The sequence below is a fragment of the Columba livia genome, chromosome Z, assembly GCF_036013475.1.
Source record: "Columba livia isolate bColLiv1 breed racing homer chromosome Z, bColLiv1.pat.W.v2, whole genome shotgun sequence".
Lineage (NCBI taxonomy): Eukaryota > Metazoa > Chordata > Aves > Columbiformes > Columbidae > Columba > Columba livia.
Genome location: NC_088642.1, coordinates 18,683,161 through 18,710,731, shown reverse-complemented (window position 1 = coordinate 18,710,731; position 27,571 = coordinate 18,683,161). Strand labels below are relative to the sequence as shown.

The window sequence follows — 27,571 nt, the reverse complement described above, 5'->3', positions numbered from 1 at the left end:
AACAACAACACCCCCAAACGCAACTGTATCTTCCACATCTAATAAAATACAGAGCAACCAACATAAACAGGTATTTTAAATAACGTTATTTGCCTGTTACTCTAGATAACATCAACAAACTAAAACAGTACAACAACTATCCACACAAAAAAATGGAAATAACTTTATTTATAATCTATTTTCAAGTTAAACTGACACAAGTTGAAGGAGATGTAACCATGTTAGTTAAGAGGTAGGAGAGATACAGAAATAGTAGACAAGTTGCATTTTGCCAGTATGACTTTCTGTAGCCTTGTAACAGTGTATGAATCCAAAGCCACAGACTTAGTTCTTTCACAGTATGCATTAATGATTTTACTTTGTACTTGTTACAAAACGAAAAGTTCAACTGAAACAATTTCTAAGCCAAATATTCCATTAGGTGTTTTTACGATCAGGCATAGTTAGAAGAATATATTTCCATGCAAGTAGGTTACAAGAGTTTATAATTTAAGTGCAAAACATTTTCTTCTCTAACAATTATCACACTTATATGCTGATGGCACAGTGATAACACAAAACTAATGAGGTGTTAAATGCCTGTTTGTTCAGTTGAATGATAAACGGCAATTGACCTTAAAATAAAATAAATTAGGGAGTTTGTTGTTTACCATTTGAACTAGCAGGATGAAAAATTTTAGTGCAAAACAAAGTGCAGTTATTACACAGGAAAAGATTCCTTCCTTACCCTGTGATTAAGACATATTGCATGACTGAGAAAAAATTTAGCTTATTCAAGGCAAAATAGACTTAAGCATAAATGATCCCTCTGTTCCTGAATTAAATGGAAAAGCATGTAATGACAGCTCCTGTTATTGGTTTCACTGTTTTCTATTTCGGCAATAAAGCCCTTTCTGTCAATATACAAGAAACAAAGAATGTTTACAAGGTAAGTATTGTGCCAGTTGCAGCACATTGGTTAGCTAATGCCATCAATGTTTTAATAAATACTCTGGTTACATATTATCTGTACCGGAATAAAACCTGAACATGACAATATTGTAGCACATGAAATGAAAGTTATCACTCTATAACATTGATTTCAGTAGCAGTTTTCAGATAACTAACCAATGCTTTCCATCCATTTAACCTTGGGGATAGTTATCCCATAAATCCAGTAAGCTATAGCGCTTGTACTTGACAGTACAGCTTCTACAGCCAGTCTTTGAATATTACCATATTTTGTAGTTCTCAAGGAACTCTCAAGAGGGTCTTCACACTCTTTTCATCTTAAAGTAGAAGAGCAACTGACCGCTTGAAGATTGCTCTCACAAAGTAGGGATAAGTTCAGTGACAGAGACTGCAATGCTGTCCAGTCTACTCTGCATTTATTGGTTCCCCTTATCAAAGTTAGTAAAGCTCACTTTGAGCAGTTGAAAGTGTTAAATAGAACTAAGGGGAACCGTGAAGCTTAACAGGCGATATGCTAGGAGCAGTGCTTCTCTCCTGACACAACACACTACTCCAAGCAATGTTAGTACAGTAGTTGTATCCCACCTACAGTCTCCATAGACTTTTCTTGTAAATCATATCCTGTCCTAATAAATGTAACTGAACATAAGTAGCAGTTCTCTTAAACAGATTAGATTCAGGATCTGAACTACCTCTGAAAAAAAAAAAGCCTGTTAAGATTTTTTTTCTTTTTCCTCACATGTTGCCAGAAGCTGTTGCTTGGAAATGCATTTAATGTAAAGCTTAAGTATCTCTACAGCCTTCAAAAAGGCAGCTACATCAACTTACATAGAGAATTTTAAAAAGTATTTTAATGCTGTGTGTAGGCAAGCTCTATTGAATAAAGTATGAAATGTCTTACAGTTGTTTGAGTTGCTCTATTAAGCTTTATGTCTTTATTCAACAGATGGTAATACAGATTTTTTCTTTTTGTGTTTTCTTCAGTTTTCATTTTTTCTTGATCCAGCTGCATTCCTCCAACATTGCTCCCCCTTTTTAGTAGGGGAAGACTAATATAATAGGTGCACAAGTAGCATTTGTTAGAGTCAAGTACATAAGTTATCCCCAAATTTTTGCAATTGTTTCTACCTGAGGTGCTCTTTTTTGACCACAAGATGAGTCAGCTATCATGTCGGAGGTCCAGGAGTTCCTATGTGTTTCTCCATTTGGCAGTCTATTGTTACTTCTCCACGTACCTTCTCCAGTCTAACTGGCCAGGAGAGGTCACCTTGTCTTAGAAACCAAAGCAAGCTTCTCAAATTAGTTTTGATAAACCAAGAAAAATGTGTGAGTGTTGAGAACCTCCTTGGAGTAAAAACAAATGTGCCTTGTACCAGAACAGAAATATGTATATAGATAGGAACAGAAATACCAGAGTGGAAAAATCTTTAACTTGACCATATAACCATCACTTAAAATGGGTATGTGTAATGAAACAAACAAAAAAGTTCCTTATTTAAGCCAGTGATTTATCACACAAGAATAGAAAGAGAATCATTCTTTCTAAGGCAGTTATTTTTCTGATAAATTTTCAGTACTAGTTATTTGTACAGTCATAGGATGAGTTTCAGCTTATTACAGTTAAGAATTTTAAGCTTATGTTAAACACTGCATACATACAGAATGTAATACAGTTTGCCATGCCTAGGAAAATAGTGCCATAATGCTGACCTCCAGGGCTACCATCATGATTTGAGGGTATACATGGCAGTAGAAAAGCCTAAAACTTCTTAATACTCTTTCCCAAGCCAAGTTCCATTTTGGTTTATCTGTATTGTCCTACTTGGGATTAGTGTCCTCTTTCTCTACAATTTGTGGTACTCCTTCAAATGCAATCATCTCCCTCCCTCCTGCCCAATGAAGTTGAGTATTATTTCATGTTACTAACAACAGCCCCTCCCACAGGCTTAAAGAAAAACTTTTTAATCATTAGTTTTAAGTACACTCTATACTCTACCACTGATTGATGCTCATTATGAAAGGGCACACCAGATGGGCCTATTGTTTCAATATTTGACAAGGAGTACAGCCATAAAGATTTTCAGCATAAGAATACTATGCCTTTTACACTAGGATGTTAGAATCAAGCTGTTATGCAAGATCACCCACTGCAAAACTCCACACTCAGTAGCCCTGGAGATCAATCTAATGCACATACTGAAAATCACTTTTACTTAAAGAGATTTCAATAAACCACCTATTTAGTGTATTAATTTTCAGAGGAGTTAACTATACATAAACGATATGTTCTGAGTTATGTGCAATAGATCTGTTTAACAGATTTATTCTCGTTTGCAAACACGCACAAAGAATTTTCTGTCTTCTATTCAAGCAGAAGAGTTACAATGGTGCTTTTGCTACTAACTATGGTATGCATTTTGGGGTTATATACCATTCCAATTCACATGCCTTCTGTAAGTCAGGAATGCTCTTCAGTGCTGCCACTAAAAGATCTGCTCCGGACATGATTTCTCAGTTGCTCTATGAGCTCAGGATTTTGCTGCTGTATCTGCTGTGCAAACTGCTGCCCCCTGTGTTGAACAGTTTTAAGTAAAGTCAACAGGAGAAAAAAACTGACAAGCAGCATTTGTTAGAAAACAGGATAACCTAATACAACAGAAAGGTTGCGTTATATGGAAGTTAAGACTAAAGATAACTTGCTATATGGTCTTAATTGAGATATCTATAGTGTTATGACTTTATCTAGTTAAAGTCCCTCCAAACAGGATTAACATCAGATCTTCATTTTCATTATTTCGGACTATTACTTCTGCTTGATCATATGAAGGACAAAGTATTACTTTACTTGATCAAACTAGAATTGAATAACGAATCTACCACAGTGATTTGCTTCCTTCTTTTTGAGAGGATCCATTCTAGTTGTTTAAGAAAACTACTCTTGCAGTTGAAGTGCAACCTTCTATTATTTTTTCCAGAAATACAGTGTGCAGCTGCCAACTTGTACTTGTGAGCAAACCATCATTAGAAAGCAAGCATAAAATTACATCTTTATGTCCTGTATGACAGAAATAATGATAGATCCATCTCCATAACTGTTGTAGGTTAAGAGTTAAATTAATAGGTGGGATTAATTCTATGTAAAAAGACAAGCATCACACGAGTTTACTAGAAATAGCAGGTAAGTAAAACATACTATTTCATTAATAGCCTGGCGTGGCTTCTCGGTAACTTCTGTGTTTTGCCCAAATAGCAAATTATCAAGACTTCTTCAAACCACAGTGCAGGATGAAGGCAAGCCACCATTTTCACAGATCTAGGTGTAGTACATGTTTTTTTTTTGTGAAAACAGTCCATGATTTTGTAGGGGCACATTCCTGGCTGTGATGTGAATTATAAATTACTTCTTGCCCTGAAGGAGCAAAACCTAAAGACAGTTTGAAATAGACTGGAATGCTGAAATAAAGTAAAATTGTATGCCTTTTAAGAAGTCATGCCATATAAACAAATTGCATGGTTTTGTACAGATTTTTCCAGATGGATTACCATCATTGTACTATAAAAGACTTGGGTCCTGGTTTTTGTGGTGAAGCCTTCCTAGTCAAAATGGAGGAATGCCAAAGCAGAAATTGTTGCAACCTGTGCTAAATAAATCTGTAGCTTTTCTAACTAGTGTCTAGGACATCAGATAGTACATTTATCAACACAAATTGCAAGCATGTGTAGGAGTACTTAAAGATTTAAAGGAGCATTTTTAATAAGTGGCATTTAGCAACTAAACAGTGTATGAGAAACAGAAATTGAAACTGAGCACACAGTTCAGTCATTCCAATTGATGGAATTGTACAAAGCAAACAAAAAAGATCTTGGAAAATGAGTCTTCAAGTTCTCTCTTTTAATAATAATCAGGCATAAAATAGGGGCAGGCCACAGTATAATGGGCTGGACACTATCCCTTTTAAATAGATGTTGAACAATGATGCTTCTAGAAATGGAACAGTTAAAACTGCAATTCATGACACTTACGCATGGATCAGGCTGGACAAATCTGACAGGCCACCAACACCCGCAGCAGGGCCACCAATGGCATTTGACATCATCCCCGACATTCTGGAACAGTTAGCACAGTGTTGGCATTGGGATATACATGGACCTTTACAATATGCAATAAACTGTACTTCTTTTTTGAATTGCTGGGAAGAAATAAGCCGCAAGAAGAAACTGCGGTAGTCTTATTTACAGCATGCAAAACTAAAACTACATTTTCAGGAATACAGTACTATCCACCTTTCCTCTTACTAAACTCCTAAAAGACATTTATTTCAACATTACTCCATTTAAATACTTACAATTGTTGAACTTGAGGATTCTGCATTAAGCTTGCTGCCTAAAATAGACAATATATAGTTGAAATTATAACACATTTACTACTTAGGTTGTACTAGAAACAAAAAAATCCACGTGCTGTATTCTGCGTTTTATTACAAAATTAAGCTAAGTTTATGTGCACAGACATACATGGTCCCCAGCAAAAAATATTTCAAGGATATGAAGCTGAGACAATTTGTTACATATTAAATAAAAAATAGTGATTACAGATTCAGACGTGAAAAATATGACATTAAACATAAAAACCCAGTACCAAAAAAACTAAAAAAAAACCAACAACCCCAACCCAACCAACCAAAAATACCCCACAAACTTAAGGCTTCTAAGGACAAAGGTGTTCTACTCGGCTTTTTGCAGGAAGGTCTGTATTTTTTGATTCCCAGCCTGGATAAATCAGGTTTGCAACTACTGTTACCACTGACTATCAGCTGCTAATATTGTATCCACAAAATACTGCAGAGCAAACCAGAGTGTGGACTTTTTTTGTAGCGTGGTTTGTGGTAATATGTATCTTCTGTGGTAATTACAGGTCTTCTTACTTTGTAGTAAGCATGAGGCTATTTAAATTTCTCGTAAGATACCTCAAAAATCACTTTGTATTTACCATAGTGTAAGGGTGTTTATGGACAGATACTATAAAATAAACCAAACAGCACCCTGGCTTGTATCAGGAATAGTGTGGCCAGCAGGACCCTGGCAGTGATCGTCCCCCTGTACTCGGCACTGGTGAAGCCCCACCTTGAATCCTGTGTTCAGTTTTGGGCCCCTCACTACAGGAAAGACATTGAGGTGCTGGAGAAAGTTCAGAGAAGGGCAATGAAGCTGGTGAGGAGTCTGGACATCAAATCTTACGAGGAACAGCTGATGAAACTGGGGCTGTTCAGCCTGGAGAAAAGGAGGCTGAGGCGAGACCTTATCTCTGTCTACAACTACCTGAAAGGAGGTTTTAATGAGGTGGATGTTGATCTCTTCTCCCAAGTAGCATGTGATAGGACGAGAGGAAATGGCCCCAAGTTGTGCCAGGGGAGGTTCAGATTGGATATTAGGAAAAAATTCTTCCTGGAGGGGGTTGTCAGGCATTGGAACAGGCTGCCCAGGGAAGTGGTAGAGTCACCATCCCTGGAGGTATTTAAAAGATGTGTAGATGAGGCTCTTAGGGACATGGCCTAGAGGTGGACTTGGCAGTGTTGTTAACAGTTGGACTCAAAGGTATCTACCAACCAAAACAACTCTATGATTCTATTCTATTCTATTCTATTCTATTCTATTCTATTCTATTCTATTCTATTCTATTCTATTCTATTCTAATCATGTTTTAAAGCTAGTACCATAATTCCTTACAGAAATCAGTGTCTGTGTGAATACAAGATCAATAGGCACAATGCAGTATCTGCTTATTCACTATCTTTTTAAGGGAATTAAAAAAAAAGTTATATATACAAATATTCATTTTATTGGTTGATATATCTCCACATTTATATGTCTCAAAAATTAATCAACTCTTTTCTCTGGTCTACAGTTGGATATGAAATGATATGAAATGCCAAATTCAGGTCAGTTCTATGGGTAATATAGGATCTCTCATTTCTTTCCATCAGTAACAAATCTGATGTAGCTTATACACCCAAAATGGAGGCTAGAAATAACTTTCTCAAGGTCATACAGTGAGTCATTTTTTTTCCCTTAAAATCAAACAAAAAAACTACACCACAGGAAAATAATGCATTTGTTCCTGGCTGAATGCTCTGTGTTATATGCACTTGACCAGGCGTTGTTTGGAAATGACGCAAAAAATCCTTTCTCTATAGTTAGCTCCATATCTAAAAGTGTATCTTAGACTCTAAAAAGATACAGACTGAGTAAGTTATGTGGCCAGTGAACACAGAGTTCCAGTGCTACTTAATCACTAAACCCAGTAGAGAACTCACTCACTGCTTCTTTGCCTACCATCTCTATTATTTGGACCATGGTATCGGACCAGATATATTGATTTCAAGGATTGCTTTTCCACACAGAAACACTAGTTGAAACATCCTGACCTAATGAAGCTACCAGAGAGGCAGTAAAGTTTTCACTGAGTTCTCAAAGGAAATACATTATTTTTGCATTCTTTTCTCCAAATTTCATTCTTCAAAGTTAATTCATACTGTTGAGCTAAGAAAAACTTCTGAGGATCAAAACCACAGTTTGCCATTATACTAGAAGTAAAAGAATGCATTATATATTATTTATATTCACTGTTTGCACATCTCATGAAGTTTTGCACACTTAAGGATGTCAGGAATCATGTGAAAGAGTAAGAACGCAAAGTTCTCTTGGGTAGTTGTCCCTAAGTAGAGTTACTTTACTCTTGGGTAGACTGCATCTGAATCAACTTAAGATGTGACTTCTTGGCATTAATTGTTAACTGCTATGTGGAGAATAGAAAAGACATTTTCACCACACTGTTGACAAGTGTTTTACTATTATGCCATCTATAAAACCAGCATATCTAATTTATGCGCATCATTTTTCATAAGTAAGATAGAATGAATTGGAAATAAGAGGCATTATAGGAGATTGATACTTTACTCTTGTTTTGAGTGTAAAATAAATTAGAAAAGTTTAAATTCAGTATAATGAAACCATTGCCATTATAATAATAAGCATTGAAGTTGCTTGTGTTATTAAACAAGAACTGTTCTTAAAACTTCAGTTGTAAAAACAGTATAATGTAAAGCTTTAAATATACTCACCATACTAATGAAGGCAGGATTGTTTATCAAGCTTGCCATGTCAAAACTAAGTCCAGTTCCAGTCTACAAAAAAAAAAAAGGGGCAATTGAAAATAAGTTCACCTACAAAATCTCAGTTAAAACTACTGTAAATAAACATACAGAGAGAACTTACAGGACTGGACATGTCTCTTAGTTTCTGTTCTGCTATTTTCAAGTTTGACTTATAAGAGTCGTTCTCTGGATCAAGGTCCAGTGCTTTTTGGTAACTGGTAACTGCTTCTTCATATTTATTCACTGAGGTCAGAGCCAACCTAATGTGGAATAAAGAAATCCTGGGTAGAACATAAATGACCATCAAAAGATACTGATATTTTCTGTTCTAAGTAAAACAGTATTTCAAAACTAGTTTTTAGCTTGAGAACTAAGTTAAAACAAGTTTTGCTATTGTGTTACTACCACTTAGTGGAAGCACTTATTTTTGCAGAAGAGATGATCCCTCAAGAATTATTGTTGCATTGTCAGTTCCATATATGTGCAAGTTACATTAAAAACTCCTTGGCATCACCAAGTGATTTAGTCTGTTTTTGAAAGCACAAGCTGGATCCAGCATCCATGACTTTTTGCCTAAGCTCAGGAATTCCTCTATGTTTCCTCCGGTCCTTTTGATCCAAGAGCTTATTCAGAAGGGTACATGGGTAAGTAGGGTGATGGTACTCTCAACGTGAATTCTGCAGCTTCAAGAAATTAAATACTAGACCTACAAGTTTCAGCATAATAAACTTTTGTCTTAGGGTCAGTGCAAGGTTCTCTTTTTGGATCTTCAACAGCTTGACAAATGGGTTATGCAGGATGGCAGTAACATCTGTAATATGCTGTAAGAAACCCTTGTATCAAGGAAGTCTGCTTAATGTTCTGAAAAAGATTCTTTTCCAGCAGTTCAGGAGAGCACAGGACAGATCTACTACTTTTGAAACAATATTTCTTTTCAGATTCAATTAGCTACTACATTTAAAACATCATCTTTCTTGGGGCTATTCCAGAAGTCCATCTGATTGCAGTTGCAGTTCTATCTTCTACTGTGTTTTCAATTTATACTGACCACAAAACTAAACAGATCTTTTCCACATTTTGTGAAAGATCTATGTAACCTATGTTCCGCTCCAGTCCCTGTTTGGTATGTGCTGAGCTACACAGACTGTGTTGATAAGCCTGTGCTAATGCCCACTAACAAGACTTTAGTCTTACCTCAGGCAAGAGACCTCAGTGTGTTAAGATGTATCAGTCAGAGTCATTACTTTCAGTGATGATGAACCCACTAACAGTGTGAAACTCCAGGAGTTTCCAATAAAGCTCCTGGAGGAACCCACGCAATATTAATGTTTTCTGTCTTAACACAGTTACTCCCATAAAAACCATTCTCACTTTTGGCCCATTAACTTGCCCAAATAGTTTCTGACCAGACAAGAAATGCAATCAGGTATTTCTGTGATGCAACAGTGTTTCTTTTACAGAGCTAGTATGTAAAATTCTGCTTCTTGGAACACAGTACAAGTCGGAAGAGTGGGTGACAGTTTCTTTGCTCACAATTCCTACCCAGACAGGTCCTCTCTTGGGGTCATGCTGGAAGTAACACTGTAACAGTCTACATGGTTCCCATTCTCTGCATATTTCTGTGGCACTTCTGCATCTTTCTGTGACATAAAAAGAGTTCTGTCTAGCCCTGAGAAAAACTGATACGCCTGCATAATGCAGTCAGAAACCACAGCTTTCTCATAAGGACTTTTTGTTCAGAAGGTGAATACTGCACTTTTTTTTTTCCAGTTATTACTAAAAAAGCACAGTTTCCTCATTCAGGCTACACCAAATGTATTATTATATCCATCTGCTGATTTAAACAATGGTTTGTAGCTCAAAATATATCCTCTATAAAACAACTAGACAATCAAAAAAAGAGAAGCGTGATTGCCCAAGAATGATCCCACTTACATTGTGTATCAAAAGGCATGCTGGTCTTACACCTAAAATCTAAGATAACCTCCAGTTTCCAATTAAATCAGCCTGTAACTTCGCTCCACCTCATAGAAATCAGGGGATCTCGGATTATCCTATATGAAGAAACTATGTAATGACAGTTAAATACGACAAAACCACTTCAACAATCTCTAAAATTTCAAGTGAAATTATTCATCTCAAAGACAGGCTACATTTGTATTAGTAAAATAAACTGTCCTGGGAAAAGTTTTCAAGTGATAGAATTCAGCCATCATTGATCTTAAATTAATGTCCCTTGGCATGGTTTTGTTCCAGCCAAACAAGCATTACCCAGATGATTTCAGGGCATGGTTCAGAATTTAACACAGACCAATGCAATTTAGCAATAGGCATGATGTGGCCGCTCTATACTGCAAACTAGACTTTCATAACATAGATATGAGCCATTTTGTGCCAGCTGACCTACCAAACAATCCCAAGCATTTTTTAATTTACTAGTATAGGTATGACCTCAAAAGCCTTATGCAGCATGCAGCCATACACCCACAATATGTTTAATTATTGAAAATCTAAAGCTACACATCTTAGTAAAATGGTCCTTCACTCAAATAGCTATTCCATTCAGAACATTCCTGACTTTTTTTTTTCAGGTAGTACTTAATCAGATCCACAGCCTATAGAGGCTATACTGTTAACAGACAGGACAAAGAAAAACTACCGAAGAGACATAGCTTAGTTGTGCTAAACTATCTGCTTCCAAAGAGCTATTGAACTGAAAAATTAAGCCTCTATTCCTGCTATCCCTGTACTTTCAGGATTCTGTTATCTAACAGCATCATTAACACTTCCACTATTCCAGCCGCAGAATTTTGATTACTCATAACTATGTAGGAGGTAGAAAAAAAACACATAATGACTTTCTAAACTAAATTTGCGAAATTGATAAACTGAAATTAAAAAAACATAAACTGATGAAATATGACCTGAAAAGGCTGAGATCAACCATGTATAAAACTTAAAACTGACAGCTTGATAGGGTCATATTCAGAAAATTGCTACACTTTCAGAACCAGAATGTCAGCTAAGTGAAACAACCTAGCTCCACTTATTTCAGAACACCTATGAGGATTTACACTTGGGTCTTCAATGTTTACTCAGATTTGTATTAGCTTACCCCATTCTCCCATATGCTTTGCTGTACTTCGGATCTATAGCTATAGCTCTCTCACAATCCTTTATTGCTTCCCGGTAATTGTTGAGCTTACTTTGAGCAGCAGCCCTAAGAAGGGAGGGAAGGGAGAGAATTTTGTCAAAAACACACACACAAAAAAAACCCAGAACCAAAGACCAAGCTTAGATATTCACATGTCCATGACTTAACTTTAGACTTGTTTAACCTTACTGACTTTTCATTCACTATTTAAGCAATGCCTCAGCTTTCCTCAATTAAGTCGGACAGGCAAATGTTCTGAATTAAGTATGTGCTCAAGTGTAGTGCTAGAGCAGTGCTCTGGAGAACACACATTCACCTTTAAGGACACAAAGCATAGACAATTATAAGGAACTGTTTTAGATCCAGTATATGACTAGGCACAAAATACATAAAACCTGCTACAAAAAATGAAACTCTCAAGTAGTAGTTTACATAAAATCATTAAGCAGAAGTATATTACACAGTTGGGGTCTTCCATCAAGAAGTATAGTTTTACTGCCATTCAAAGGAATGCTGTGATTTTCCCCTACTTATTTTTTTTATCAGGCTACTCATGCTTGCAAGTAAATCAGGATAACACTTCTCAATAATCTCTGAATTACTAAATTACAATTCCATCTCTATACTAGAGAACTACTAAGTGCTGCAGACTTTTCTATAATGAGATTTAAAACTTGCCCAAATTAAAAAGGACATTGGACAGATTAATATTAAAAATTTGCCCAGTTCGGAAGGTCTCAAAACACTCTAGTTTGCTCTTCCTTGATTAAAAAAACTATGGTAGTATAAATGCTGTATAAAGCATTCTTATTAGGAAAGTCAGATGCTACAATCATCACTATATTCAACCCTTTCTCCTGTGATAATCTCCAAATTGCAAGGTTTTTCTGACTCTGATTAAAGTTTCTTCCAATTGGGACTACTTATATATTTTAAATATTTAGGTTGTTTAGCAGCTGTCCAGCTCCACAGATGCCAGTGAAGATGTATGGATAAAAGCTGTGGACAACGATTATTCTCTCAGGTGTTTGAACAGAAAATGTTTTTTCCATGTTTACAGAAAGATTATAAAGCCAGTTAAAACTTTAAAAGCATCTCAGCCCTCTTTTTCTCACTGCTGTGAGTAAAAAGCAATACTGTTGAAGACAGTATATTTCCATTGCTCCCAAACTAGCTCAAGAAAGATAAGAATAAGGCCTATATATATTCAAATACCACTTCACCCACAAAACTCCAAGCATCTGCCTGTCTTCTTTTCAATAACTTCATGCAGTACTGTGCTTACTGACATCAAGATTCATTTTGGTTCTCACAAATGTGATATATGACAGTACAACACACAGAGTGAAGTATTTCTACTTTTGCCAGTTACAGATTTGGTGCTTAAGCCCACTCTGCAGAGGAAGCGTTCAGTGATTTTGGAAGGCTTTTGAATTTGGTCTTACATTTCCATTTTGTACCTAAAATCACTTATGTGATCAGTTTTCTCAAGGAAGAGAGATTATATACACTTTGAACTGCCATCTTAAAGACATAAAATATTAGTAAACTGTGCATTTCCTTTCTCTTTGTGCTTGCCACATAACACCGAAGCTTTCACCTCTATTTATCACTAACTAAACTCCAGAGTAATGGAAGTACAGCTCCAAAAATAGAAAAATCCACTGGGTACAGTGTCACAAGGCCAGATTGACAGCACTTAAATTAATATATCCTTCTGGTAACGGACGCACTGAAGGGTGTAGAGCAGAGTGGCTCTAGAGGCAGGGTAGTTCCAGTAGGGCTCATAGACTATATTGCCTTTGTTCTCACGCTGGTCTTCAGGTCAGTGTACCAACAGAGCATACTTCTACTACTGGGTTAATGTGCCCTTCCAGACTTCATCTGCTCCTATGTCACTGTGTCTTCACTATGGTGAAGAATAGATTATGCAATGAAACTACAACAGCAGCCTTGTTACTATTCAGCATGTCATCATAAAAATGATATTCCTACATGGATGACATTTTTTCCAGGGAAAGTAAATAGTAGTGGAGATAGAGATGGCAGCTGCGTCACTAGAAAACCAGAAAAAACGGCTCTTACCACTCTCAGGAGACTGGGAATCATAGCTTACATAATGATTTGATATGGACAACCTAAGTCTCAAAAACCTCATCTCAAGTGCTACAAGTAATTTAAAAGCCCATATTACACCTTCAACTCATACAGATATGCTGAATGAGCTTATTTTCACTTTAGATCTTTTACAAATTCAATAGAATAAATTTCTGAATAGTGGGGATTTCCAGCCTCATGTTGTTTTGAATTACTTCACAATTTATCTTTAAAATAATGAAGTTCAGGAATGAAAAGTGTGTATTATTTTGTTTTTACCTGTTGCAGTAATAGACTGCATTGTTTGGATCCAGTTCTATAGCCCTAGTATAACAATCCACTGCAGCACCATAATTTTCTTCTTTCATGTGATTATTACCTGAAATAAATTATAAAAAGCTCTTAAGTAGTTAAAAGATACAGTGCTATGCATGAAAGAAATAAAGCAGTCACAATATAGCCTCTATATGAGGTTGTTATGACTGCACTCTTTTGAGATAGGTAAGATTATGAATAGAACTGGCATGAAATAATGCAAATAAAATATCTACTATTTTTTAATGTACATTGTAGTCTACCACATACACTTTCCCCTTCTCATCTTGCTATTTCATAGTTTCCAGCTAGTTTCTGCTGTTAAGCAAAGATCACTTTGTTCAGAAGTATAATTTTAATTGCAGTTCCACTCTAATATAGATTACTCAGTCTTTGCTATCATCTTTGAAAGCCTCATAATCCAATAGGCTATGTGTCAATTCCTTTTTGGTCTCATTTTCTCACATGTCTCAACAACTTGCTTGTAACTATCCATATAACACGGAAAATCAAACAAAAGCAAAACAAAGCACATAAGGCCCTTGTGGTGCTACATATTTCATTCATTAAGATAATGAAAATTATATATAGCACAGGCAATCTAAAATGATTCAGAGGTAACATTTTTCATCCACAAATCTCATAATTTCTAGTCCAATGAAGTTTTATATTTTGTATTATTTAAGTCTGGTGAAGAAACTAGAAAAATATAACTTTTCTATAGAAAGAAAATTCTGGAGTAAAGTCTTTCAAAACAAAAGATATCTTACACATTCTTTCCTCTCCAATACAGGGCAGTCCTGGTAGTTTCTTTCTTTCCTGATGACAGAATAGTAGAGAAAAATTCCTAGTTCAGAATGCCCAAGTTTAAGGTTGTCCCTGATCCTGTGACTACAGATCTTCAGCCTGCTAGATCTTAAAGAAGCTGTTGTTTCCCAGAAATGACAAGAAATCATCAGGAAAGTGACAGACTTCCACTGACTTACTTTAATTTTGGCACAATATTTCAGCCTTCTCCCAAAATAAGCAAGAGAAGAGGTAAGTCAACAGATTACTACAGATGTAGGCAACTGCACAAAGACAGACTGCTAAAATTCGGTCAGTGCAATGTTTTGTCTCTGATAGAAAGCAAAAGACTGTGGAGCAAGCTGTGCTAACTGAAAACAACTATTCTTGAATGTTTTTGTGAACATGGAGAGCTCAACAAACAAAACCAGATTTAAATAACTAAATTATTATCATGGTATTACAAAATCACCTCTTCCCAATAGTGGTATTATAGTCAGCAATCCTGGCAGTGAGAAGGCAAACTGAAACTGTAATTGCACAATTAAAAAATATACACAGAATTTAACCATATCTGTCTCATTTTCACAGGCCCACCATTGACACATCATTCCTTTGATCTCAGGTAAAGGTCTGTACACTAAACCATGTTGTCAGATAAAGACTTGCAAGTTCACTGCACTCAACAAGATTGCAGCAGTTAACATGTCTCTACAACTGCCATCAATGACTATCAAAGCTGGAATTTCTGATATTGCTCTGAACTAAAGATGACCCGGGGTACAGGACTAAGTTAGAACTACTATCAGTGGGTACCTTTCGTGCTCTCTCTCTCCAGCTCAATATTGGCTAAAGGAAAACAGAAAATAGCTAGACTTACTATTTCTGCTGAGATTACACAATTCAGGACAGAGGGAAAAGCAACTGTAATATTTTATTTTAGCACCAGACAAAAATTCTTAAGACAAAATAAGTGCACAAATGGTTATACTTATGAATGTGTGTCCTCTATAACAAAAATACTACCTATTGTCTGTGGTAATACCCAGAACTTTTTAGTATCAAGCCACTGTTACACTATACAAACTTACACACAATATGTGCTCTTACATAGCTTACATGAAGCCAAAGTGTCAAGTGATACACAATGATAGGCAAGTAAATTACATTATTTCCTGGCTTCATAATGACCAAGAAAGAAAAATCAGCTATCTTATTCTGTTTTGCTATTCATTAGCCAATTTCTATAGGTATTTCTAAGAGGATTCAATCTTCTTTGCAATTAGAAACTTACTTATTTTTTCTATAAAACTTAAATATCTGAAAATCCAACAGGTCATAAAAACATGATTTATTGAGCATCAATCCACCTGATAATAATTCGTATCAGTTATTAGTACATGCTTTTTCCCCCCCTTCTTTTCTGGGGGAAATAAAATGGATTCCTCCTTGGGTAGCATTAGTGAAGGTTTCTATGGTACAGCTGCTTTTCCTCACATAACAGCAATAACATATATCAAAGGGAAAATAAACAAATGGCTTTTCTGCAGTTTTTACAGAGCATACAAATTACTTCACATATGTGAAATACTAACCCTCGTAAGTTCACAAGAATTTGTCTGTTGGCTTCAGGTGGGTCAGCTTTTTACCAAAGTTTTAATATTCAGTTGGCACATAATACTTGACATCCCATAACCTTTTCAATATGAAGTAGAAACGTGTATAGAAATTCTATGGACAAACATATACATCTATAATATACCCAACAATAATTGTTCATTCTACTACTCAGGAATGTTGCCCAGGACTTCACGTGTTATCCCTTAGTTTTTAAGCAACCTCCTGAGTGAGGGAGAGAACAGACTATATTTTCTTAAACCCCAGAAGGAGCAAATCACTTAGGCCTCTTACAACATAACAATCAACAGAGAATATAAGTTTAATTTTTTGTGCAACTTGTGTGTTGCTCAGCTGCTGTACTACCACTATCCATGATAACCAAAAATCTTAATAAAGGCATAAGATGTTCATTCCTATGTTTATTACAAACCTTCATCCTTCAGTTGGTCAGCCTTTAGAACATCCTCTGGAAAAGGATCTGAGAGAGGCAGCATGTCATTCTGTATGTAAACAAACCAAGATTTTTTTCAACAAAATATATGCCCTGGGCAGCATCGTATCAACAAGCAACCAAATTTTCTGTAGAGCACAGGAAGTATGAAAGAACTACACATCACTAAAATATCCTTAGAAGAGAAAGATTACTTGCTTTCTATGACTCAAAAAAACCTTATGGCTCACACACTTTAAGGAAGCCAAGGGGAAAAGCGCTGATATGTTTCTACAGTCTTGGTTTTCTTCCTTCTCACTCTCCTATTTGCCATCCTGGTAGTTCTTGTTCTTCCTGTACTCGGGATCCCATATAACATGTATAATGAGTACACATTTTCGAAGCTCCCATTTTAAGGTTAGTGTTCATGGAGATGTTTTTAAAACTGGAAAACTACATTATTTCCAGAAGGGCATAAGAAGCGTCAGCAAACTGCAAAGGAGTTGAGGTCTGCATTTCACAGACACTTATCTCTGGGAATTGCAAAATGCTTAACTGAAGGATAAAATCCTTCAAGTGAGAATGAGACATTCACTGTTTAGTAATTTTCTATATGGAATTTTCCTTGTCTAGCTGAAATTAATTCCTCCCTCTGCCCCAAAAGATTCTCATTCTGCTAGCTATTATGGAAATTTCACTTTTTTCTTTAAGTTTCTATGTCATTTTGACCAATACAGCTCTTCAAGATTGTGTACACAACATGAAATGTTAGTACATATTGGCAGAGCAACTCTAGAATAAAAATTAAACTCTTACCTTCTGAAAAGAATTTGTGAACATTTCTATCAAATGCTGTGGAGGTGCAAGATGAGTATCTTCCAGGTTAATCTTAAACACAGTCTCCAGACACTGAATTGCAACTTACAAGAAAAAAAAAAAAAAAAAGTCACCAGATTCTCAATAGAAGTATAATTTCACTTATTTATTTATAAAGCTGTGACTCACATCCTTATTCAGCTAGTAAAAGCAGCTCTGGGAACAGATCATAAAATAAAGAGAGGCTACCTGGTCCTCATAGAATTGACTTGCTGAAAAACAGTATAAGCTGTACAGAATACAGTTAGGCTATTATTCTTAAATGGATTTAAAACGTTTATTTCAATTCTTTCAAACATTTAATTTATTTTTTCTTTTAACACAAAAATGTGGGGGTTTAACAAAAGCTTCACAATTCATAGTACAACCATGCGTGTCTCACACACTCCACCTCAAAACACCACAACTGCCATATATTTGTGCAACACAATAGCTGCAACAAAATGGCTCATCTTTACTGTAAAGATTAAATGCCAGATACTTATTACTCTTATCTTTTTTTGGAACATAGTGATTTGAAGACACTGTCTCTTAATAAAACGCTTCATTAATTACAAGCCTTTATCCTATCACGTATGTGCGATATCCTTTCATATATTCTGTTGTGTAAGGACTAAGTGGCCCTCCCAAACCTGCAATTATGCAAAAACGCTCACAATAAGCAATTCTAAAAAAATCAAAGCCAAATACCTAAATGAAGTTATAAACACACTCACATATTTTTCAGCAAAAGAAGATCAATGGCAATTACTATACACAATTCTGTATATATACACATTCTGTCAATTACAATATCTCAAATTATTTTCCCTATCATCTTGAGAATGTACTAGAATGTTTTTTATTAAGGTGTATTATCTAAATATTTTAGACTGAAAACCAAGAAGGAACACAAAAGAGTCTTTGTAAAGCCAAGTTTGAACAGAGAAATGACTTTTTAAACTCAAACTACAGATAACCAGGAGTAACTGAATTCAAATTAAGTATCTGTAAAAACTGAATATTAGAATTTAAATTGAATTTCAGTCCAATATTAATATAATAAATATAATTTGAATTTCTATTTGCACTATAATGAACCTTAACACTGAGCCAGAATTAGGGAAGTAAAATTACTGAAATTTAACAATAGTAAGGCCAGTTTGAGAACCCTATTTTCTATGTCAAAGCTGGGAGAAAGGAGAGGGGGAAGTAGACATAAAATAAATACTAAAACTTGGAAGCTGTAATTTTTTAAAAACTCTGATAACATACAAAAGAAATTATCCAGAAAAAGTAAAGTATGATACAAAATTAATGTTGATAACATGTAACAATTGAATACATTGTTAAACATGCATACTACTTGCTCCTATAACCTCTAAATGCTAAAAATGTATCAATTTGCCAGGTTCTAAACTACCCAGTAACAGTGCTGAAGGATTTGGGTTCAACTCCTTTGTCTCCTGCTATGTAGAAATCTTAATTCTTGTAAAGTAATCACTGACTATGCTGAATTCTGAATTATATATTAATAGTACTTATCGCCAGGCATATAATAAAATTGGTAGAATTACATACCTCATTTTTCCTTATATGACTTAATAGGAAGCCATTTGCCATAGTATACTCACAAATTTTCCCCTCAAGCTTATTTTAAGCTAAAGGCATTCCCTGTCCTGAATGCCTCACCTCAGCTTTGCATAAATTTAAAATACAGCCCCCTCCTTTATCTTTCTCAAAGCATTAAGTCTGTGACACCAATTCTCTATCATACAAGAGATTTCTGCAAAGTGTTGCAGTGCAAATTATACTCAAAAAAAAATAATCCTGAGTATAGTATTATTACTAGTATGCATCTCTGTGAAATAATCAGTTGTTACAGTGAACTCCCACATTTCTCCTTTAACTGAAAAACTGAATTTATAATCCTTATAATCTACCTATCGCAGGTATAACAAAATAAGGAGCTCTTACAGGATTAATCCATAGCTTAGAATAACGAGCACTGGTTAACGTGCAAGCCAACAATTGAAACCTGTAAAAATAAACATAGCCAAACCAGAAACTTTTCCAAATCAGAAGACATAGTAAATTGTGACAAGGTCAATAACTACCCTGTTTTAATGTGACATAAAAACATGACCCCAGTAAAGTCAAATGATTAAAAATTTGGTTTTGTCTGAAAATTATCCCAAGAGACCAGACTGACAGCATCTCACAATTCCATTATCAAGGTGCGGCACTGTCAACTGCTGCAAGCTTGATACTGTCAGCAAGTTTGGAAAGACTTGCTGCACCACATGAGCTATTAATCTAAGATTTTTCCCATGTCTGATTTCAAAGGCCAAAGTTATCTGTTCTCCCAATTACCTTCACTGTCACACACACTTTCAGAGGCCTACACAGTTGCTGAAGCTTGTGCTGACTACCCTGTGAATGAGTACAGACACCTACCTCCCTACTGAACAACTGGGACTCACATTAACAGCTATTACCCGGCAACAAGAGCTCTTGGGGTGTGCTGGAGCCCAGTTCAGCATCCCCAAGCCCACAGAGCTCCAGGACTTTTTGCTATCCTAGCACAAGCTGCAAGCTGTTCAAGGTATAACAACAGACATACAGGCTCTCCATCAGTGAATAATGAAAATTAATTGGGCTGTTGAGGCCCCTTTAGTACGCAATATCACCTTGCATCATCTTACATGTAATAGTACATGCATCCCTTGCCTTAAGGAGTGCATTCCACTGTTTTGGAAACACTGCATTAGAGAAATTCATTGCAGTACACTGATCTTAGAAGAAAAGAAAAAAAATCACAGCCTCGTGCACATTGTAGAGAGATTCTGCTTTAATCCCACAGAAATAGGTGCCATAGACAAAAAAAAATAAAAAATAGAAACTATAAACAGGAAAGAGAAATAACTGCCATTTAAACACACTGTATAAAATATAACTTGGAAGAAGCGAAGTTTCTAGTTCATCCAATATGGCTGAGTATTAACCACCAGAGATCCATACCAGTGCTCTAGATCCTAGGTCGTAGAGGAGGATATTTCTCCAGTCTACCTTCCGATCATTCCACTTTCTCAAATTAAGGCATTTTTATTCATTATGCAAGTACAAAATTCTCAGAGGAAATTCACACTATCATTGACATTGCTGTATAATTCAAACATGCAGAATGCAGGTTATCAATATAAATGGAGTTGTAATACATGCTAGACTTCTATTTTGAGAAAGTCTCAATTTTATTTGTAATGTCCTAGCTCTTTTATTGTTTTCTGGGGAATCAGAACTGTTTAAATTACTTCTTGGCACAGACACTTAATCATACAATGTTTTATCTTTTCAGAGACACCAAGGAGGGACACAAGGTACCAATGAAAATCTTTAGTCACATTTTTTTATCCCTTATGTCTCCACCTAACATTAAACACTTCAGAGGGTGGGACTTATGTTATTGCTACGCCACACACACTAAAGATATTTTGCACAACTCAGATGAGTCAATTATTCAGAATGACCACCTCCCATCCTCTAACACATAGCATATGGTACCATGCTTTTGGCAGGGCACAGCTCTAAAATTAGGATTTCATATCTGTATTAAAATGGTAAATCCTACATCAGCATTTAAGCACAACTGAGGTTTGATAATATTTTTTGATCAGAAAACAGAATCTTTAAATTGTTGATTCCTTCACACAGACATTGGCTAAGGCAGCTCTAAGACATTATCAGGTACATTTCAGTCATAACCCAATGTTCATCAGTTTTATTATAAAAACAAAATAAATACTCCCATCTCTCACAAGACTTCTAAAAACATTCTTTCATCAGCTGAACATCATCATAGCCTGATACAGGTTAAATTCACAGATGACTACCACTTTTTCAAATGTACAAAATGCTACAGATTCTGATGTAAACCCAAATATTTTGGCTTATATTCTTTTGGGAGTATCCTTTGAATATCATGATACAAATGTTTCTTCCTTGCTTACATTAGTGAACAACTGCACTCTAAAACCCCATGACACTGGAAGGGAGCACACAACATGTTCAGATTTTTAAGTGTATGCCAATGAGAAGCAGGACTTGCTTTGCACCTCAGTAAAGTCTACTCTCTTCACCTCAGATTTCATGTAACTCAGTGATTAACGGCCTGGGTGTTGTTCATTGCACTGCTGGTCCTAGACTTCCCCCTCTTACCTCCAAATCCCTCCTCTGATTGAGTCATACAAAGATTGCTTGAAACAGTGCAAAGTTCTTTTAAATAGATGCTATGAAAAGCTTACTCCAGAATTAGGACTTTTTGTTCTTCTCTCGCTTAATTCCACATTGTGATACCACATGCCATGAAGTCTCCAGGAATTAGGGAAAAGGAATAAGAGCAGTATGAAAGAGAAAGACAGATGCTACGAAGTTAAAAAGTCTTAATGCATGTTTGTCAACAGAGGAATACACACATAAGTCCATCTTTCTGTAGCTACGTCCATATGTCTTGGATCTATAACAGAAACTATACCCTATTGAAAGTATTTACTACTATATGCTCTTTGGAATCACTATTCAAGTGTAAAAGAAATGCAAAGCATTTATTTTATTTTCTGTATTCTTAGGATCTCTTAGCCTCCCTCATAAATTACATGGAAATCTTGCAAGTATGAAATGGTAGTTCTTTTCATATACCAAAACCAATATATGGTAATTGTTTTACCTCCTCCATTGCCAGCACATCTATTATCAAACACAAAATGCAGAAAGAAACCAAACTTAAAAGTAAAGAGAAAAAGGAATCAGCAGACACATACACAAATCATTACCATAGTCAGTATTATGGCACTGCTTAACTTGATATGATTCAAAGTATCTGTTGCTCAAAATTAAGGCAGCACACATTTTGTAACTTTAGAACGTTTTTTAAATGAGAGATGTTTTAAAATTAGTAATCTCAGAAATACGAAGATCATTATTTTCTTGACCAATAATATTTGGTGGCAGTTTCAGTTAGGTCACTCCAGTTACTTTCTATGATAATATACATCATGCGATTTAACATATGGGTAGGTATTATACATACATATATTAGCACCTTTATCACTTACCTTCCAAGCTTTCTTGTTCATCTGGAGTGAAAGTATCCATCTGACTCTGTTCTCTCAAGAAATGGATGACTGCATAAACCAAACGTTTGATGGATGACATCTTGATGAGTTTCTCCTATCCCTTAAAAACAATGGCATCTCTTATTTCAGAAACATGAATTCCTAGAGTATTCCGACCAACCTCACCAAGAAGTATACAAAAGCTAGTCCTTCACCAGAAAGCCCAATAAAATGATGCCTTGAAACAAGTGGTTAAATTGTACGGATTATGGAGAACTCCCACAATCGTATAGTTTAACTGTCAGCAAAAGAGCATAGATTTCCTCAGATTCATTCCTGTGGGAGTATTCACCAAAGCTAAAATAATTTAGCAACTTACTTTTCTTTTTTTTTATTTTTATTTTTTTTAATTTAGTTTGGATTTTATTTCTAAAACACATGCACTTGGAAGCAGGAGCACTTCTTTAAGTCAAAATCAATTAAAAAGACACATTGATAAAAGTAACGACATAAGGAATTACTTTAATAAAAAGTACAATATTCTCTGTCGTTATGCTGCTCAACGATTTATGTTCACTTTGAACAAAAAACTGGAACACTGTGACCTCAGTGCACACTTGTGATTAGTGGCACTACTGGTTTCGTCTGGTTTGCCTTCAGCATCAGCTGGGAGTTACGTAACTTTTCGGGAAAATTTTAGTTCCAACTTTCTGAGTTATTTTTCCTTAAAATATTTCGATTTAAAACGGCACAACCTCATCCAGTCGCCAGGGGAAAGCGGGTTAAAAACCAGCATCAAATGAATGGCAAGACCATTGCCAGCCCTCTCTACATCATTTTCTCTCAGCACCTCCGAGCCAACCGATGTGCAGCCAAACCCACGCCGAGCAACCGCTGCCGCGGGGACGGAGCAACAGCGGCTGGGGAACGGCTGCCGGGGCTGCACAGCGGCGGCCACCGCCGGATCGGGGCTCCCCGCACGGAAGGGCCGAGGAAGCGGCCGCCGCTGTGCCCCAGCGGGCGGACAGCACCGCGTCCCGCTGGCTGGGACCCGCCCCCACGGCCACGGCCACGGCCGGGCGCCGCGATCCGTGCCCCCCACCGCCCACCTCCCACTGCCGCGTCAGGCCAGCGGCTGCTCGCTCAGGCCCGGAGGTCAGGTCTGTCCCGCAGGAGCGGCGCTCCCCGCCGCCCTCGGTCCCCCTTCGGCACCGCGGGGACAGCGGCCGCGCCGCCCAGCCCCTCCCGCCGCCTGGGGCCCACCGAACGCCCGGCGGGTGCCCGCTCCGCCCCACCACCCCGGAGCTCCAGGGACTAGGGCTTCCGAGAGGGCGGTGTGCGGCCGCTTCGTCCCCGCGGCGTGCGCTGGCCGCCGAGAGGGGCATCGCCCTTACCCTGCGCGCCGCGGCGAGCCCCGCGCAGCGCCCGTCCCTGCCAGCGCCGCCGCCTGCGAAGCGCAACGGGCGCGAGGGCGGGCGCGAGGGCGGGCGCGCGCGCCGCCGCGGAGTGCTGGGGGGAGCGGCGCGAGCGGCGGCTGCGTGCGCGCGCGCTCGGTGGCGGCGGGAAGGGCGTGACGAAGCGGCGACGGAAGCGGATGCGCAGGGCGGCGGCGCGGGGCTGGGGGCTGTGCCCGCCACCGGCGAGAGGGCGGGGCGGCAGCTGGAGTAGAGCCGGCCCTTTCTGCCCCTCCTCATGCTGGCCCTGTGCGCGGGCGCGGCTCGCAGGTAGGCACGAAGGGAGCGGGGCACCTCACGGCTGGCGGCGGCAGCCGCTCTCCGGCGTGGGGGCCGCCTGACTGGAAGCGCGGAGAGCCCCGAGTCGCGCGCGGCTGGTGGGGCTCCTCGTCCCTGGGGAAGCGGGCCCGGGCTGCGGGCGGGCGTCCGGGCGTGGGGCCCGGCTGACTGACCCCCGTGCGGCCGGGCCGAGGCGGGGGCTGCGGGGCGGCTCCGAGTACCCGACGGGGCGGGCGGCAGGTGAGCGGCCCAGACAATAGCGCAGGAAACTTCACAGCCCGTGCGGTTTATTGCCTCAGCTCCCGGCGTGTTTCCCGCAGTCAGCCTTGCCCGAAGTTACCTCCGTCAGGTACAACTTCCAGGTGGGCTCAGTGAGCGAGGCGAGGTCTCCGCCTTGTAGCTCTTGCACGGAGTGTCAGACACACCGCGGGAGAAATGGGCAGGAAAACAATGGAGTGAGATTTAAAGCTGTGGCATTAGGGCTCTTCGGCAAGATATATGTGAACTGAGACGGGTTTATGTGTTTTTGCTTCATAAAAAGATGGGTCACTATTTCACGTTGTATGAGGGGTGGGATGTGTACAAATATATTATTGAAGGGTTTTTAAATAAAGAATTAATTATTTTTATCTGTAATGAATGCTAGCTCTAAGTGAACCCAGAAAACGAATAGTGGAAGAAGGCTTGTTGGCAGTTCTAGATGGGTGAGACAAATGGTCATCACTGGAGAAACTGAGAGGGTAGAACAGTATAAGCAAAGCACCAGATTTAATAGGAACCATGGACACAGTAGAGAGTCAGATTATAAATACGCTGTGGTAATGAGAATGGAGATGAATTTTGAGTGTAAAATGAAGAAGATGGTTACCTCTTGTGGACTTGAGAGAAATGACAGTTGTGTGGTAACTGCATAAAATGTACCATTTTTGTCCTATTTCACAGCCTTTGTTTGGGTTGAATTGGGATTGAGGGGTACTAGCAGTTAGAAAATCAGATCCAGATTTCTTTTATTTTTATAAGGTTTCTGCTGTTATAAAATAATTGAGCAATTTTGTTGAATAAGGTGCACAACTGTTTCCTGATATGCATTTACATTCCTTTTGTGTAGTCATTTTCACTGTTCCCAGTATTTTGTGTTTACTGTCCTTGTTTGTCCTACAGATTTTTTCAATAAAAAGAAGGAAAGAAAGGAAAAGAAGCATGGAGGTTTTTTTCTTTAGAAAAAAACTGAAAGGTCTACTTTTGCTTGCAATTTGCATTTGAAAACTAAAGATATGACCTTAAGTAACAATAAAGAATTGGGTATTGACTTAAATATTCATTTAATCACTTGTTGTAAGTACAGTAAGGAATGATCACTTCACTTTCTTAATTGTGACTTTTTTTTCCCACAGTCATCATTTGAGTGTGCCCATAAAATTGTTTCACAAAAGAGAGTGATCTGGAATGCCTAATAGTGACCACTGACCTTCAAAAGTTAAGCAATTGATCACAGAAAAGTTGAATAGCAAAGATTCTCAGCATCTACATTTCCCAAGGGCATCTTAACAGAAGATAAAAATTACAGTTTTTAGCATGTTTCAAGTGTCATGCCTTACATTGAATAAAAAAATTATATTACAGGTTTGATTATTTTGGTTAAAGTAGTCAGCTTTTTTAAGGGAGGCTATTTCCAATTAAATACTTTTCCTCCTGGATCCTGTTGAAATGTGAAAGATTCAAGATTAATATTTAGTTCAATAAAATGCATGGAAAAAGGCAGGTTAAGATGTAGATTAAGTGCAGCAGTCTGTTTAATTTTGAGGATGTTCTTAGAAATGGAAAAAAATATCTGAATAAAAGTAGACACACTGGTTTAAATAATTTCAGTGTCCTAAAATAATTACCTAGGATCCTTGAATTTTGGAGTCCTTATTTGAAAATATGTTAAAAATCAGGATTTGAATAGGAAAATATATATACATGGACTCTGGAAAAACTAAAATTTATATTTAAGGTCTAGTTTTGGATTTCTATCACTGGAAAGAAGCTCTGAACACCAGCTTTCCTCTTGATGAAGAAGTAAACCAGCAAGAAACTGGGGCTGGAGGAAAGAGGGAGGAGGAGAAATTATGCTGGAAGGCAAAGAAACAGGAAGAACTTCTATAGTCACTTCCTTATATCATATATCACCATAGTGTGTGCGTATGCTTTCATTAAACTTCTCAGGTGCAACATCTCAGCAACGGCAAGGGCCAGGGCAGGACACGTGGTACATTTTTCTATTTCCCTGTGCTCTGTGGACTACACAACCTCCTATGTGTACTGCAGCAGCATTTTTTTCCTGTGATCAAAAGCAGCAGCTGCTACCTTTCTAAGCACAGCAGGCTCCAGAAGAACAATTAGTCTGAGACAGAGTTTGCAGGATAAAATCATTCCCTGGGCTGGCTGAGACAAAAGTGTCAGGCTCAGAAGCACTTTTTGGACTGAGTTTGACCCATGGAACACCAGCTGGACCAGACCAACCAATGCAAGTAATGGTTTTCGGGGACATAACTGTTCTGTCATTCTCTCTATAGGAGAAGAAATGCTTGGCTTGGAAAGATTTCTTTTAAATGGCTTGAGTTAGTTCAGAATTCTATTATTTCTTTTACAGGAGCCAGGATCGGGTACCTCAGAAAGCAAGCCAAATAGGATGAATGAACAGTACTGTGTTTTCAGAACTATCTAGGAATTGAGGACTTGCCAATACAGAAACAGTTCACAGAATGTTAGGGATTGGAAGGGACCTCAAAAGATCATATAGTCCAATCCCCCTGCCGAGCAGGAACACTTAAATGAGGTTACACAGGAAGGTGTGCAGGCGGGTTTTGAATGTCTCCAGAGTAGGAGACTCCACAACCCCTCCTGGGGGGGCAGTTATCTCATATGATCTTGTACAAAAACTTGTCCAGCAGTAGCCTCCTAAAACTCTTCAATCTGAGTTATGCTGGAGGTGATAGGGGTAAAATTTATCCCTGTACATTCTCTCCTTCTTCTTCTTCATAATTGTATAAATCTTTGAAGTACTTCCTCTGTTGTGCTTTTTTTATTTTTTTAAATCCAATCTGTGTAGTACCAGTCTATTTGTTTTTTTAATTAGTCCATTCCTCACTACAGATGATTGTTACTAACTCACTGTGACTTGGTAGAACAGGGGAAGGTTTTGGCAGGTGTCAGAACAGAAGACGAGTTTATGACTGCTGGAAGGATGAGAACTGCACATAGTATTTGTGTGCTTCATGTCATTACAGAGTAGAATAATGAATCTTTGTGTTTTGTTCTTTTTTCTACCTCTACCAAATCCTATAGTTTCCTTCTTTTCAGCTGCTTCTTGGCTCATGTTT

At 37.8% G+C, this 27,571-nt stretch overlaps 2 protein-coding genes across 7 annotated transcripts in view; one reads left to right on the top strand and one right to left on the bottom strand.

The window, feature by feature from the left end:
• Window positions 1–139: 139 nt before the first annotated feature.
• SGTB (small glutamine rich tetratricopeptide repeat co-chaperone beta) lies at window positions 140–24,038 on the bottom strand. 3 transcript variants are annotated; one of them, XM_065047479.1, is made up of 11 exons: window positions 23,868–24,038; window positions 22,474–22,588; window positions 17,324–17,427; window positions 16,508–16,577; window positions 13,636–13,735; window positions 11,221–11,325; window positions 8,227–8,365; window positions 8,073–8,135; window positions 5,298–5,335; window positions 4,975–5,058; window positions 140–3,521 (listed from the first exon to the last, which is right to left on the bottom strand). In XM_065047479.1, exons 2-11 carry the CDS (start codon window positions 22,571–22,573, stop codon window positions 3,410–3,412), a joined length of 915 nt encoding a protein of 304 aa, XP_064903551.1. In that variant the 5' UTR covers window positions 22,574–22,588; window positions 23,868–24,038; the 3' UTR covers window positions 140–3,409. The 3 variants fall into 3 exon arrangements, with proteins under 3 accessions (XP_064903551.1, XP_064903549.1, XP_064903550.1); XM_065047477.1 differs by having other exon boundaries at window positions 22,474–22,594; window positions 23,868–24,028; XM_065047478.1 differs by lacking the exon at window positions 23,868–24,038 and adding an exon at window positions 23,583–23,678 and having other exon boundaries at window positions 22,474–22,594.
• Window positions 23,280–27,571, top strand: part of NLN (neurolysin) — a 41,801-nt gene continuing 37,509 nt past the window's right edge. For 2 of the 4 annotated variants that reach the window (XM_065047470.1, XM_065047468.1), the window contains exon 1: window positions 24,035–24,197. In XM_065047470.1, coding sequence (XP_064903542.1) covers window positions 24,166–24,197 — 32 coding nt within the window. In that variant the 5' untranslated portion in view covers window positions 24,035–24,165. Of the gene's footprint in view, window positions 23,634–24,034; window positions 24,198–27,571 lie in introns of those variants that run through there. The other 2 variants (XM_065047467.1, XM_065047469.1) reach the window with 2 other exon arrangements.